The sequence below is a fragment of the Halictus rubicundus genome, chromosome 12 (assembly GCF_050948215.1).
Source record: "Halictus rubicundus isolate RS-2024b chromosome 12, iyHalRubi1_principal, whole genome shotgun sequence".
Classification (NCBI taxonomy): domain Eukaryota; kingdom Metazoa; phylum Arthropoda; class Insecta; order Hymenoptera; family Halictidae; genus Halictus; species Halictus rubicundus.
In genome coordinates, this window is record NC_135160.1 from 15,005,468 (window position 1) to 15,022,166 (window position 16,699).

Here is a 16,699-nt window from a genome sequence, read left to right on the forward strand (position 1 = left end):
ACTATAATTCAGAACCCGACTCGATCGATTGGAAACAACTGAGATTTGTTGGTATTCGATCGTAGTCGAAGCAAAGCGGCGGAAAAAATCCGAGCGTCAACTGTCCGAGCACGTACATATTACGAAGCGATAACGTCGAGACCGATCGCGCTAGAACAGCAAGAAGGAAGCAGCATGAAATGCTCTCCCGCCGTTTAGTCATTCTCTCTCGGGATTCGGTGGCCGTCAGACACGTTTCGAAATCCTCGAGTTATCTTTTCCCTGATCTTTCCTCCATTCATCCCTTTCTTCGGCAGTATTCGTCGTCCGTTCTCTTGTTTCGCGACTGGGCCGCGCGTATCCCTGCCAACCGTTTTGCGGGGGGTTGCACCGAGAGAGAGAGAGAGAGAGAGAGAGAGAGAGAGAGAGAGAGAGAGAGAGAGAGAGAGAGAGAGGGAGAGAAAGAGAGAGTTCACCGCTGCTCGACTATCTCTTCGGAACGTGCTCCAAGGGTTGCGAAAGGGAAGTAGGTGGGTTCGTTCGGGAGAGAATCGGTTTCTTCCGCATCTGTCGTGTGTGCGGTTCGAATAAACTCCGCCGCGAGGAGGCGCCGTTCCATGGCAGCGAGGTCGATCGAATCCGCGAGAGAACAAGAGGGAAAGAGAGATCGAGATATAGAAGGTAGAAGATAAGAATAGCGGGTGTCGGAGTGAGAAGGAACGAGCCGAGAGAGGGAGAGAGAGCCAGTCGACACTGCCGGTAGTGCCACCTGGTCGTGATAAAGGGGAGGGACAACCAGTGAAGGGTAAGTGGGGGTTGGCTGTGTTCGGAGGGGCGCGTATTGACGCGACTGCGCGATTACGTTGATGCGGTAGGGTAGAAAAGGGTAGTGATTCTGGAGCAGAGAGGGATCGCCGCTGGAGCAACAGAGAGAAGTAGAAGGAGGCGAAGAGGAGAGCACGAGAGAAGGAGGGGCGGCCTGAAAAGCTCGGGCCAGGCTGGCTTCGATCGCTCAATATTCATCCCTTGGCCGGACGAGTGCGCCCGAGAACAGCGGCTCCAGACGAGGGCACGAATCAACCCTTCCTTCCTTCTTTTGCGTCCTCGGCCGCGCCACTGTTCCTTCAGGAGACGGACAAGATCAACGGGAGGAACCAGAGGAGAACCTGAGAAAGGGATTCGCACGTCGACGGTCGTGGTGTTACGCGAGAGAGCTTGCGACGCTCTCTCCCACTGATTGCAGCTCGAGTTACAACCGATCGGAATGGAGGACAAGAAGGTCGAGCAGTATTACAGTCCGCCACCGAAGCTTGGCAAATGGGAGGGTTTCAGGATCTTTCTATGGAATTCCGAGACGGGACAGTTCCTCGGGCGCACGGGAGCCAGCTGGGGTAAGTTTTCCGCTGTTACTTCCATCCGTAAAACCGTAGCGAACCCTAGCGAAACTCTATTACGTCCTAGATATTACGAGCTAGATCGCGCGCGACCGACCGACACCCCGTCTTCTTCGTTCCTATCAACGATAGACTTTTCCCCGTCGAGATTCTCCTTCCTCGCAAACGGTCAACTATAATACAAGCTCGAATGTAGGACGTTGTTCCGTTCCTACATTACGTTCCGTAATACACGTAATTCTTTTCTTTTTGGGGGTAACGAGTATCGTGCATCACTCGAGAGAAAAGGGAGCGGCTGTGGTTCCGCGACATCGAGATTCACTCTATTGACATTTAATCAAAAGTCCATATCGTTCGAGACCAGTGTGCGGTGTCGCAATGTACGCGCGCACTGCAGCTTGCCAGCGATGCCATATACATACGTGTAAAGATCTTCCGTGCTGCATTCTAATACGCGAACGCGTTCTAGCTTCGGTTAAATCGATTTCTCATTTCCAACGTCGATACCACGGTACACGGAGTGGAGGCTGTTTTTCGAGTGTACAGTTCCAGTGTTAAGTATCTCGAGAAGCCACGTTAAATCATGAAACTACTCCTCCACTTCCTCCTTCCAGAGACACTCTGGAAAACCTTTTATTTTTTCCCGTTGTTCGGTCTCTTTTTCTTTCTTCCTGGTCAAGTACTCGGCCCTCGAGCGGAGTGGAAACGACACGTACGACGCGTTCCGTTTTATCCGACGTTACACGCGTATCCTGTTCCGATATCGGTCGCGTTCTTTCCTCTTCCGTTAACGTTATTCTATTTCTCTTTCCGTTGAAACTGTAAGATTTCGAAATTGCTCGTTTCGAAAATAAGCATACCGAGGGGCGGCAACCCTCAAGATTACCATTGCCCTATTTTCGTCTGTCGAGACCGCGAGACTGCAAGAGGATACCGGATCTCACGGAGAAGGAGCTCTATGCTTTACGTTCGCCCATTTCCATTTTTAGTCGTTTATGCTTGCAACCGAAGTGAAATGTTGGCGACACGATTCTCCGATTCGGTCCAAGTATCGAACGAACGTAGAACGGACGCGTCAGTCGAAATAGTTGGAAAGATTCGGCTTTGACGATTCCGGAAATTTCCGTATACAGCGTGCCTAGGGATTTCTGGTAATTGACGCGCGCGGCTCGCTGCTGCCCGGTGACATTTACCAACGAGTTATCTTCACTGGTGCCGCGTTATGTAACGCAATTGCGGTAAGATTCGACTTCGATAAAGATCCGTTGTTGCGGTACACTTAACCAAATAAATTGTAGCCTATATGATAATTAGTGTGTTACACAATACCGTTATATGATCCCCTGGCGATCGATCGATGGACGATTCGCAATTTCTATATGATAGCATACAGGGTGTGATTTGAACGCAGACGTTCTCGCAGAATTCTGTTAAGAAAACGTTTACACGAACTCGAGAAATAGAACGCCAGGTTAAAATCGATCAATTTACCATTAACTTCATCGGAGAGTTTGTGAGATTTTTACTTTTCAAAAGTCACCGTCAGCCAAAGTTGTTCAGCGAGTTTCAAAGTTAGCCACCAAAACGCACATATGCATGACGTTTACTTCGTAGAACTGTTTTCTCTGAGAAATTCCGATTATATTCGTCTGTGTATTTCTTTTTATCGTAACAGGCATTCCTTCGCAAATTGCACCAATTTTCAATTGTAAACGCTAGCACGATCTGTAATAAAATTGTTGCACAGATCATCGGATCGCACCTTTAACTTTAATTTAAAGGTTAGATTAAGGGTGCAACGAAACCCGTTTTGTCCAATAATTTATTGATAATTATCAAATCTCCGACATCTTTTACATTAGGATTTCAACGAAGTGAACAAGTCGTTGTATTATCAAATCATTCGTTTAACCTCTTCTTCTTCTTTTTTTGTTTGTGAGGTTAATCAGACGGGTTTTACTATAAGCGGCGAGTTAATGCTTGTTCGATCCAACTAATCGGAAAAAAGATGCGAGTTTCGAGAATCTTTTTCTAAACTGATTGACGTTTACGAGCATATCCGAGCGTCCGAGAACGATGACAAAGGAGTTCGTTCGATCTCGAGTTATCGCGTTAGCACGCTTAAAACAGCTTATGTATTCGCCCGTGGAAGCTACATTCTTTACACGTTTCGCTGTTTTTCCCCTCTTTCTCCGCTGTGGTTGATCGATTTTCGCCGAAATCAATAGAACACAACGGTCATACCATTTCTCTGGAATAGCCTGTTCCGATTTCAAACGGTTCGCTTGTTCGCGATTTGACTTTCTGTCGAACTTCATTATCCCTCGCTCGCACGAACGCCCCGTACCGTGGAATCGAATAACGAATATCTCTAGGCGGCGGCGGCGGCGATGGCTGCTCGAAATTCAAAATAGAAAAGTAACTTGTCCGTATGTTTCTCGAATCGCTCGTTGCGACGCGTCGCCGTAACAGTTTCAGTTCATTAATACCGCTAGCTCTTTCGAGTTTTTAGTAACTTTGATTTCGTTAGTCGCTAAACACAGCTCGTCTGAATCGTGTGCGAGATTCTTTGAGGTTCCCTGCTGAAATATTCACCTTTAGTCTATTTATAAATCTATCGATCCGGAACTAGCTCTGGTTCACCAGATGCCATATAAATAAGAAAGAATTCTTGGTTTTCGCAGAAAAATCTGTTTAACCGTTCGAAAGCGGAGTCCGGGTCTATCCTGAGGCAGAGTGTTACCTTCGCTCGGCTAATCGATTTCTCACCGTTAAATTGAACGAATAAAATGCTACATTAGGAACAACAGAAATGCCAAGAAATATCTTGAACGAACTGTGCTTTAATAGATTATGAATAAACGAAGCTGTGAATAAGCGACATTGTGCTGTTGTTGTTTCTTTTACGAATGATATAAATTTCTATAAAAAAAAAAAAAAAAAAAAAAAAAAAAAATAAGGGAAACGTTGCAAGCGATTCGAACGCTGGTCGTGCTACTGGCGAAAGCATTTCCTCGCGACAAGTAGTCGCAGTCGAAATAAGGGAGACTTACTTCGAGACACCGTTGCCGAAGGAGATTATTCGGATACCGGTCGGATCGTTATCGTTCGGAAATGTTCGGCGGAAGAGGCAGGATTCGATTTTACTTTCATTCAAGTGCTGATGCGTTGGTGCGGTTGCTGTAGCAACGTGGTAACCTAACATTTTCACGGTTTTATTTTTTTGTCGAGATATCGATCACTCCGCACGCGAAACGCGACGGCGCCACAAACTTAGAAGCCACCGCAGTTCTTTCGTGAAGTAGGTCGTTGATATTGTTGCGTCTACGCTCGATTCTTTGTGCAGGAAATGACACCCTTTGTGACAACCATCGTCGCCATTTTTAGCTCGAAAACCAGCAGATCGCGCGTCACCGAAGGTGTCGGCGAATTCGATCGCGACCACAATTTCGACAAGGGCCCGTTTTAGGGTCACTCAAATTTTCTAGTCTGATACGACTATACAACTTGATCCCATAGAATCAACCCTTGCACGGGGGGTGCCTCGGGCTTGAAATTTACCAATTTTTCATCTCTTTCTGGCTGTCTCGTGGCATGTATTTCTTTTTTAAATCTGACGTTACAAATGAAACGTCATTTCTTGATTTCAAGTGTAGAACAAAAATAGGTTATTACCTTAGACTCTCTTTTATGCAACTATTTCTTCAGCGTATCAGGGTTAACGAAAATGGCGACGGAGTATAATATTGGAGCATTCAAAGAAATGTTGCAGTTTTTATCCGAGCTATTCGTGATTCACAAATATTCTTCAATTGAAACAAATTCGTGTCCCTTGGCTCTTGTGTTTTCCATTATTTTGAAATAATTTCCAAGTAATATGTATATCGCTCTCGTAAAGTATCGTGAGTAATCTTTATTATTTCGACTCTTTGATTTTTCTGGCCGGTTACGTAACTCTATACCCTTTGACAGAATTTTGTTCGAGTGCTATCGATTAGGCAGAAAGGACGAAATCAGGAGAAAATTAGCGCAACAGACTAGTTAACCAACTAGTGTGCCATCGGCAGACAAAATCGAAATCTGATATCCTACAAGTCCTCTCCGAACGAGGGTAAGACTTTTCTAGGGTCGGATGGGTTCGGACGAAGAGAAACGTAATCCAGCGGCGCGGATATTTGTCTAATGTAGCGAGTCTCGCACACAGGGATCAATAACCTACTCTGCTTTTCTCGTAGTAACAGCACAGGTCGTAGCGTCAACATAGTCCCCCAACCTTCTTCTACACCGTTTCATTATTTTCTTGACCCATTAGCATTTCCATATAAATACAATATATTATACGATTCAATGTCAACGAAAGTTTATACTATTTTAACACACAAATTCGTCCTATAATGTTTATTTCTGTCCTTCAAGTCGAAAATAAAGAAAATAAAATAAAGAATCGAAATAAAAAGGATACATTTGTTCACAAAATATGTTATACTGGAAAATAGACTACTGTCCCATTCTTTACACACACACACACACACACACACACTCTCTCTCTCTCTCTCTCTCTCTCTCTCTCTCTCTCTCTCTCATTTTTTAGGTAACATAAATGCATACTTTAGACGAGACATTGTGTTGATCCAAATTCGCAGTTCTAAATATATCGAATCGAGTATAAAGCTAACGAGTTTAACCTTCGTCATTGACGCAACTCGTACATGCATCAGTCCTTCTTCTTGAAATTTTCGAATTTTCATATTTTCCTTCCAACTCTATTGGTCAGCGATTAAAAAAGAAAAAAGCAGAATCACTGCCAGCAAGCATATAAATTCGTTCAACGAGAAAACTCTATTTTGCATGAGTCCGTGGTGCATCGTCATCAACGATTCTTATAACAAACACGTGGTATCGCTTACTCAATATCAATTCAGGCCAATTAGACCTTGAATCATAATTGCTACCATGTCTAGACTTTGGTTGCAACGCGTGCCCGCGAACGAATTATTGCGACAAAACGATTCGTTTATCAACAATTGGTTAAATTATATCTGCCCTGCTCTGCTAGCTGTCTCTTTTTGTGTATATTTTGAAAATTCACGATCACCAAGTCGTAAGAAACTAAAATATTCTATGATTGTTCCGTTTCACGCTTTGTACGCTTCGTCTTTCAGAATACTAATAACACGTTTTATTCTTCTTGCAGGGAAAATTTTGTTATTCTACGTGATTTTCTATGCCGTACTTGCTGGTTTCTTCGGTGCTATGTTGACCGTTTTCTATCAGACGTTAGACCCGAAGCAACCGAAATGGCAACTGGACAATTCTTTAATTGGAAGCAACCCTGGACTCGGTTTCAGGCCTATGCCGCCTGCGAGTAACGTCGAGAGTACCTTAGTTTGGTACAAAGCTAGCGACGAAGGTAACTTTTTGCACTGGACCAGGGAATTGGACAACTTTCTCGAAGGTAATTTACATTGTTTCACATTTATTTACACATGTACATATTATAGATTATCGTAGTATCTGTAACATGTTCGATGCCAACGGTATAGCCTTCCTTTCGAATTTATTGTTCAAACTCATAGAAACGATACTCTACACAGCGACTTCGAGGTGGTACTAGACGCCGCTATTACATCTATATTTACAACTGCATAATATAACATATTAACAAATTAACGTGTAACAGTGAAATAAACAATTCAATTAAATAGATAGTGTCAGTTCGGTACAGCGATTAGTAAGTTGTTATCTTCCTCTAAACTTCGCTAGTGCGAAACAAGAAAGAAATCTAGGTCGTTCATATAAATTATCAAAGTCATGTTATACAATGTAATCGTTATTAGAGCAATGTTTTTATTGATCTTTTATCAATTGAATGAATTTAATCGAATGAATTCATTATGTCGTACCAGCAGTTTAGTTATCAAATATAATCTACATAATACAAATAATTCATACTATGGAAAATTAATAAGTGATACTCGGCACATTGTCATCCAATTCTGCGGTTCATCTGAACTTTAGGTTTACAAATAGTCTCCGTCATATGAAATACCAGTTTTAGTAATACTTGAACTCGACACGAGGACAAATACACTTGTCTTGGTGAATCGGTTACTTTGTTGTTGTTGTTGTTGTTGTTGTTTTTTCTCTTTGTTTTTTGCACAAAAGAAAACAACTAGACAAAGTACAGTATTATTCGTATGTTCTCGCAATGGTCTTCCTGTATTTCTGTTTGAATTTAAATATTTCGATCTAAGAAGGTTATTAAGGTAATTAATTGAAAAAATCTTTGACGTCCAAAATTCGTGCAGTGGGTATTAAGTGGGTGTCTGTACACCACTCTGGAGTGACATTATTCTCATAGGTATATTAAGATGCTAATATTAACCGATAAACACGAAAATCTCTTTTGTCCTAACTAAGCAGTTACGTCAGGGGAGTGTTAAATCTGGTCAAGGTGACATCAATCTTGGGATCAGTCTTTTAAAAGACTGCTTCTTTTCGCTTGTAGTTTCTTGTAACGGTATCGTTTTCTTGCAAATTACGTTTCCTCGAATTGAATCTATTTTTCATGTCGCATTCAAGTCGAAAATTCGAATCTATGGTAATCGCAAAGAAAAACAAAAAGCGTAGGCGGCAAGTGCAGAAATATTTTCTCGGTGTTGTCATTAATTTCTTCCAACAGTCGTAAAGCCGTTGAACACGTTCCTGGAAGCTATATCGACATACATTTTTCTTTCTCTTTTTTTTTTTTTTCTTGACGTCTTGCGATGTGTTTTACTACGAATAACAGATTGTATAACGCTGAGAATTATCATTAATTAAGACGAGGCACTTTTACGCAATATAATTGCGCCGGATCAGATACGATATCTTTCGTGTTTACAATAAAGAAAACCAATTGTATAAATGGAAATGTCATATTTTCGAAAGTAAAAACGGAAACAGTTTGGAAAAGTTGTACAGTTGAACAAGGAAATGACTTTAATGAAAATGTAATCCAAATAGCAATACTGTTATTCCTTTTTTGTGTAATGTAGAAGATGCAAGAATTTTTTTAACCATAATAAACGGTGCTTCTTGAATATTATAATAATGAATAATGATTAGTGAAATGTTCTCCCCTTAAACATATGTCGTTAATCATGAATTGTATTCAAAAGATTACACAGATTCTGTCTATCGTTCTAACAAATAGAAATAGAAATTTCAATTAGTAATCTGAATTCGTAGCGTGGCGCAATTGTTCGTACAAGACGCATATCAATGTATCTTGACTGTCTCTCGTTAAAATGGAAGCAGATGGTGTTTGTTCGTTCTCGTACCTGCTTGCAATGTCACGCACGAAATATCAGAGTTCACTTTTAAGCGAATCTGTTATTTAAAGAATTCATTTCGGATTTCTTCAGAATACCGTAGTTCTCCCACCTTTTCAAATGGCACTAAAAGGAGGGTGGTTTGCGACTATTGGAAGCCAGCAGGGCCCGGCAAGGTTTGCGATGTAGACATGACGTCGTGGGGACAGTGCACGAGGGAAAACAAATACGGCTATAACAAGTCTGCTCCTTGCATTTTCTTGAAGCTTAACAAGGTACGTTTACTCTTATCAAATGCGTTTCTAACTATTCATTCCGTTTTCGAGAACGGAAGGTACTCGAGAACAAGTTTCTGCCTTACTTTTGGTAAATAAAAGTCCGTTGTTTCAATAGAAGAATACAGAATATTTCATTCAAAGTACTTTCCATCGTCAGCTACAATTTTCTCCCAGTTTTCGCGTGAACAAGCGAAAGTAATCCAATCGTCGAGCCATTTTTTGAGATGTTTGTAAGAACCGAAATAATGCTGGGAAAAGCCATGCTGCCATTGATCGGAATAAATGGCAAAACTATGGGGCTACGTCTGGCGAATATGCCGGTTGTGCTAGCACGTCCCATTCAACGCAGTAGCAGTTGTAACAGCGTATGCAGAATCAAATTTCACAGGAACCCTTCTTTAGTTGCCGTTCTTCCGATGGTGCAAAAATTCTTTTCAATTTTGCGTTTGCAATTTTTTATATATCTTTTATATTTTTTAATATATATATATATATATATATATATATATATATATATTTGTATGTATGTATGTATGTATGTATATGTATATATACTTACTAAATACAAATAATACTAAATACAAATCAAAGACTATCCTTCGGGAAAATTACGAGAATGTATAGAAAAACGTTCTGCTAGATTAAAAATTTTCTGAATGTTTCAAACACAGATCAAGAAGAGAAGACTAATGAGGGAAAAGTAAAAAAGTGGAGAGGAGAGGCGTCACGCATAGAAACACGCTGCCATTGTGGTGTGCTGTTCTAATCTTAAGTGGGCGTAGCCAACAAAAAGTTAACGGCCGGTGGTGTTAATTTTAATTGCAGATTTTCGGCTGGGAGCCAGAATATTATAACGACACGAAAAATCTGCCAGACACCATGCCATCCGATCTTCAGGAACACATCAAACAGGAGGAAGTCGCGAACAGGTTGGACACCGTTTGGATATCGTGTGCTGGCGAAAATCCAGCCGATGTTGAGAACATGGGAGCAATTCAGTACATTCCACGTCGTGGCTTCCCTGGCTTCTACTTCCCCTTCAAAAACACCCCTGGATATCTGAGCCCTCTCGTAGCTGTTTTCTTCGAGAGACCTAAATGTAAGAACCCTTTCTTATCGGTAGACTGCGGATTTTATGCATTTGCGACAAAGGTGGGTGGGTGGATGATGGGTGGTTCGATTCATAACAGTAAAAGGCTAAAAAGGCCCTACCAATTATTAGCCACTTGTTTCTTACTTTTTCAATTCACAACAAGTTATTAATATCGAATGTAATACGTTGAAATTGTGAACAGTCACAGAAATAAATTACGACCTGCGTAAATTCGAAAAGAGTTGTGTCATAGTCGTGTGGGATCGACAACCCGCGTGTACGTATTAATTAGCGTTCGGTTGCTACAGCAGCGTGTTCGAAGATTAGAGCAGTGGAAGAATAAAGGCCTGCTCCTTGCGAGCGATTCAAGTGTCCTTTTCCGTGTTAATCTTGAACTCGATCAATTTGATTTTTCAGACGGTGTACTGATCAACATCGAGTGCAAGGCCTGGGCGAAGAACATCTTCCACGACAGATACGACAGGCGCGGCTCCGTACACTTTGAGCTGATGGTGGATTAAGCGCAGCACTTGCCCCACCTTTTGCAAGACCACTACCAACCGAGTCCAAGAAATATGTAGGAGGGAAGGAGAATAAGACAAATTTCTTTTTTAATCAATCTCGCTGCTGGCGGATCGTGACCACTCCTTCTTTCCTCCGGTTATCTCTGCCGACGATACCGCCCTAGCCGCGTTTCTTCTCGTCGTATTTACCGTAGATCCGTCAGGCGCTCATAATCATGTATTCACCCATTTTCATCGTCGAACTGATTCTCTTCATTCTGATCTTTAACATCGCCAACTCATCGTCGCGCTTCTTACTACCATTCAAAGGAAATCGTTGTTCGCGTTCATTTCTCTCTCACGAAGGCACACACACACACACACACACACACACACACACATGTACACGTACACGTGCACGTGCAGGACAAGCGAAATACACACGTACACGCGCACGCACCACAGGTACATGAAAAGGACATATACATAGAGAAAAGATAGACAGAGACAGACACCGGTATACACACGCAGATAAGGAGTTCTCTTATCGATCGACGCTTCCACGGCAAATGGTTTATCACAGAACGGTAGAACGGATCCGTGTAAAATTGGCTATACACAAGCTGTAGACACTGGATAATTCACGTACGGCATACGCGAGCGTATGTGTCGGGATGCACAAAAACAAAAGATAAAAAACAAAATACAAAAAAAAAAAAGAAAACCGAAAACACAGTTAAGCGGAAAAATTCTGCACAAAACGAGTGGCGGTATCTCTTCTTTCTATCGGGGGCGAAGGGGAGTGGTCGTACTGTCAGGATCTAAGTATCGTTCGGGGTATCCGTTGGAGCGTGTAAGAGGTTTTCCTTACTGTTTTGCCCCTTTTGCGAGTTTTTCGCTTTTCGAGTACACCTAAACGAATTCGTTTATCGCGTGTCGTTCCGTTACATTACGTCACGTCACGTCACGTCACGTCACGTGTTACATTGTTACGATTACGTTACGTTACGTCGCATTACCGTTCAGATTCTCTCCTATTCCGGTCTCGTCGCAGACATTGTGGGGGAGGATCGCGCGCGTGGCGTTCTGATATGTATTTCTATATTTGACGTTCATTTCTCTCAAACTCGTTGGTACTCGCCTAGTTGACGAGGCCGCTAACGTGTAGGGTACACCGAGGATAATTGTTACTCTTAGTTCGTGCCACGTAGACGTATTATACGAAACAAGAGATATAAATTAGTGGTCTTTACGCCCGTCTGTACGGTGCACCCGGCACGGTGGAACTTTTGATTTTGAATTCCACGAAGAAGCTCTCGGTCGCGGCTCTCGGCGAATCTTGATCGAAAGTTCCGCCGTCTCGGGCCTGGAACGCGACGAACGCCCGAACAATCGAAATTCACACGCGTTTGGGAATAACGAGAGGGTTGAAAGGGGTCCGTCTCTCTTCTTGCCGAAACGAGGGGGACGGACGATCGATTTCGATGCGATTCGGCAGAATTCGGTGGATTCGTGCGGTGGAACTTTTGATTGGAAATCCCCTAATTAAAGTAACTCCCTTGATTCGTTTGTCACGTTTGTCATCTCTGCAGACTTTGCGAGATCGGTTGAGACTTTGCGAACGGCGGCGTCGGAATCGGTAGAGCGTTGCTCGAACGATCTTGTCGAGATGGAAAAGTGCCGTTGTTTCTCCCCGTTCGACGAACGGGGATCGGCGTCTTTTTGGATTTGAATTTCAAGTTCCGCCAGTGCGGGGATAGACTTGTGTCGTCGTTCGGCATTCGGCGAGCGTAATCGATGGTGGTAACCGTGGAGCGGTAACTAGATTGCGAATCGATTTCTTCGTGATGGAACGCGGGGCTCGGTATTGTCGAACGGAAATTCTGAATCGGTTTTCAAAACCAAAATGCCAACGGACGCGCGGTGACTGTTGTTCGTCGTTGAACGATCGAATGCAATATTTACATCTAAATCCGTGTTGTATCCTTGTTTTCTCGCAACAAATTGCTCAAACTTAGAAACGCGGGGAATTTGCGAATTTGATCGAGTTCGGTGAATCTATTCGTACGTATTGTTACCGCCACTGGCGTTAGCGAACGCAGAGGCTCGCGTGCGCGCCAGTCGAATCAATAGCAAATAACAGCCATCAGGAATATATACCAAAGTTTGGTTGGATTTCGATTTGTCGAGAAGCAGCGCGCAGACTGCACGGGAAAAGATTAATCAGCCTAGTGATAACCGTACGACACCGTATGGAATATGTATTTATGATTATATTGTACCGCATGATAATATCTAGTGCTAGTCCACGCAATCATATAGTCGATAGGTTGTATCATACAGTCTGGAGATCAGAGGAATCGTATTCTATATCGGCAGTGATATATACATGTATATGTATATATATATATATATATATATATATGTATATGTATATATCATAATATTCAAAGATTTTCTGCGACGAATCGAAATGCGCTTTACCTGTCGGTCACGCGATTCGACATGTTTTTATTGAGCGAATCCATTCAATACTTTTCGAATTGACACGCACAACGTCGTGTACCATCGATGATCATAAGACACCGACCGACTCCCCCTATGGTTCAGCGCGGCGTAACGAAACGCGTCGAGTCAATCGTTTCTTCATTTTTTTCTTCTCTTTTCTTCTACGACGACTACTCGTGTCACGCGATCAAAATCATGTTATGGAATATCTGCTCCCTGATCTCCCGTCTTTGTGGCTTGTATTTAGAAAAACAACAAAACTGGTTGTCCCGAGAGCTTGTTCGTTTTTCGAAAGACAGCGTTTACGCGGTGGTCGTCGCCCCTTTGCATATCTGGATCCTTGGCTCGCGGTCTCTACTCCCATGGAACGCACTCATCGACCGGGTGAGGCTACGGTGGGTGGGGGCTACGTCACGGATTTCGATACTAACCGAATAAACAAAATCGAGGAACCGTAAACTCCTCTTTAATTGTTGTCCAGATTACGCTTATACGTTCACTACCGAAATCATACTGCCAAATATGTTCACTACCAAAAATATAATCTGTTACCTGTTACATACACGCATGTACGATGTTTGTCCTTGGAATATTTTATTCGAAAGTTTTAGTATTCGTTGCACTCTGTGTTGTTTTACCTTCCGTATAACTATTGTACGCTATACGAAATAGAGAAATGGAAAATATACATGTAGCCGAGCGGCTCTCGCGTACCGTCAATCTTCCTTTGGAATTGCTCTTTCGAAACCGATCGATCCTGATAGTATGAACGACGATGCCGAGGTATACTAATCAAGCATCCAAAGCGAGTTCTAGTGAGATTTTCGGGTGAGAGAGCGTAACAATAACAACAACAACAACAACAACAACTACTACTACCACTACTACCACTATTACTACTACTACTACTACTACTACTACTACTACTACTACTACTACAACAAACAACATCAACAACAACAAAAATAAGGCCATTCCACATCCGGCTAGAACAGTAAGTGGACGAAACGATAGTACAAAAGATTCAAGATTGAGCGATCCGAACGGGCGGCGACTTCGACTGTGAGCGCTGGCCGGAAGAAATCAATAATTTCATTGCCACTTATTAATTGTTGTAAACGAGCGATTGTTATTATTATTTTCTTGGGTCCTCGCCCGGAGCCACGTTGAAATAAGAAAAAAAAAAACTTAAAATAGATTATTCGTCAATGATACTATTAACTTTTAAGAACAAAAAAAGAAAGAAGCGAGAGAGAGAGAGAGAGAGAGAGAGAGAGAAAGAGAGAGACCGAAAAAGGATGAAAGAAGAGAACGGAGCGCATGAAAAAAAAAGTAAACAGACAGTGTTGATGATGCTGATGATAATGATGAATCGCACGGCGGTATAATGTTCTATTAGGAATTATTACACGTGTATAGAGCACCGATCGAGACCGACCATATAATATTCAGCGTTGTGAATGAGTTGTTTCTAATAATATGTATCGTTGAAACGATACGATCAACGCTTTCCGTAAGCGCCGACGAGAGAGAGAGAGAGAGAGGGGGGGGGGAGCAGTTTGGTATTTGAAGGGGAATAACTAGTCATCGAATCAGACTCGGTATTGCGTAGGGCAGTCCCGCTCAGGAAGCCGTGTGATGTTGGCGGGAAAAAGTATTGTCATCGGCTGAATGATCGAATGGAGAACCAAATTCTCTGGCCGCACGGGCGACAGCTGAACGGGACTGATGTAGGGTAACCATGCTTCGAGTCTCTTCGGTCGCCGCGTAGAGCGTTCGCTTATTCGAGATCGAGCGGGCGAAATCCAGAGAAACGATACGAAAAAGCTGGTACATGAACACACTGCGTGTCCGTTATCCGAACTGGTCCAAGTACTCGGTCGAACCACTCCGCTATCCCGCAAGCTACTTTCATTTTCCAGACGCTCTATCTGGGACATGTTTCCTGTGTGATAATTGTTGACTCAATTAGCGCTTTAAGTATGAACGTGTGACGAATGCGTATGAGCGTAGAAATGAAAATTTTGTTGAACAGAAGAAAAAGAAAGAAATCTCAGAACTGTATGCTGTAAAATATATTTAAAAGATATATGAGATTATACGTACAGTACATGTAAAGCATCGAGCATGTGTGTATACGTACGTGATGTACATACAGTGCATGTATAATATCAGACGTATACACATATGTGTATGCGCATATGTATACGTACGTATGTATGCATACTCGACGCGATGGATATATGTATTATCGTGATTAATTACGATATTATAAATACACGTAAGATATTACTACCAAAGATAGAGTTTCTGAGTAATCGATAATTATTAGCAAAGTTTTGACAGAACCCGTCATAACGTACGAAAGGTGAACACTAACGACGAACAGATGATTACGAAAATATTGTTCTAATTAACAAAAAGAAAGAAAAGATTAATCTTAGCAAGTATGATTAAGTGGAATTCGTATATTGTAACGTATACAGGATGCGACCGAAAGTATGATGCAGATATAAGCACGAGATGATAACTTTCACAACGATACGTTGATACCGTGGAATAAAACGTTTTTGGTCGAGGTTTAGCTTTCAACTAAATCGAAAATTCATTGCATATGCATGGCTGACGGTCGTTGAGCAATATTACGATGCTTATTCTGTTTATATTCACTGTTTATGCGATTTTTACGAGTTGCGTGATCGGCGGAAGCGTACCGACTAATCTCTCAACGAGGTTTCATTCGATTGAAAATGTTTGTTCAGACTTATTACGTCCTTAGCGTTGTATCTAAAGTTGGATTAATTTCTTGAATTTTTTCGATATATGATTAAAACGTTACACTAATCGATTCGGATTTTTTGAACCAGTCAACACACGAGTCGCGTAGCCATCCTACACGAATATAATACGAATTATACTGTTGCTCGATTACCATTGGCTGCGCAGGCAGTGTCGCCATACCAGGGGAGGGGTGCACGTGTTACGGGGAAAAAGTTACCCTCTCTCTGTGCCAGTACCGCGGTACGAATAGCGCGGTACAACGGGAAATTAGAGTGGACGAACAAGTCTTGATCTGGCGACACTGTGCGCAGCTGCGCGTCAAACCTGAGCTACGGACGAAAACGTTTCTGACAACGGTTCAGATTTATTGTCGGAAAAAACTTGTCATCTTTTGCCCGCTTGTGCCATCATTTCGACCGCAACCTGTATATGCATGTATACCCGTTATATGATTATTCGTTGAATATCAGACGACGCACGTATGTATTAAAATAATTCAGGGTTATCCTATATTACATACGCGCGTTGAGAATCGCTCGTTTCTGCTGAAGATTACTTTATTATCGATACGGACAGTTATACACGTGACAAATCCGGGAAAGAACCAACAAAAAACAAGAGGAGGGAGAGGGAGAGGGAGAGAGAGAGAGAGAGAGAGAGAAAAAAAATAAAAGTTCCAGTATACACATTCTGAGAGGGGAACAGCCGACGAAACGAACGAATATATTTGATACACTATACACACGTGGTCATGAAGCGATATCAGACTTTCTTTATCGAGACATCAGATTCTGTTGATCGTTGTAGATTCATCTGCAAGCCTGCATCCATACCTGACACAAGTTAAAAA

General features: G+C 42.3%; 1 protein-coding gene across 1 annotated transcript; it reads left to right on the forward strand.

Moving 5' to 3' along the window:
• The first annotated feature begins 831 nt into the window (after nucleotides 1-831).
• LOC143359714 (sodium/potassium-transporting ATPase subunit beta-2-like) lies at nucleotides 832-15,500 on the forward strand. Its single transcript, XM_076797854.1, has 5 exons — nucleotides 832-1,370; nucleotides 6,568-6,828; nucleotides 8,780-8,961; nucleotides 9,790-10,063; nucleotides 10,475-15,500. Exons 1-5 carry the CDS (start codon nucleotides 1,244-1,246, stop codon nucleotides 10,576-10,578), a joined length of 948 nt encoding a protein of 315 aa, XP_076653969.1. The 5' UTR covers nucleotides 832-1,243; the 3' UTR covers nucleotides 10,579-15,500.
• Nucleotides 15,501-16,699: the final 1,199 nt, after the last annotated feature.

What these genes read in the sequence shown, in the direction of transcription:
- LOC143359714 (XM_076797854.1), top strand. Translation starts at nt 1,244, where the DNA reads ATGGAGGACAAGAAGGTCGAGCAGTATTACAGTCCGCCACCGAAGCTT. An exon ending in ATTGGACAACTTTCTCGAAG is followed by an intron (nt 6,829 to 8,779) that starts GTAATTTACATT and finishes GGATTTCTTCAG; the next exon opens with AATACCGTAGTTCTCCCACC. An exon ending in TTTTCTTGAAGCTTAACAAG is followed by an intron (nt 8,962 to 9,789) that starts GTACGTTTACTC and finishes TTTTAATTGCAG; the next exon opens with ATTTTCGGCTGGGAGCCAGA.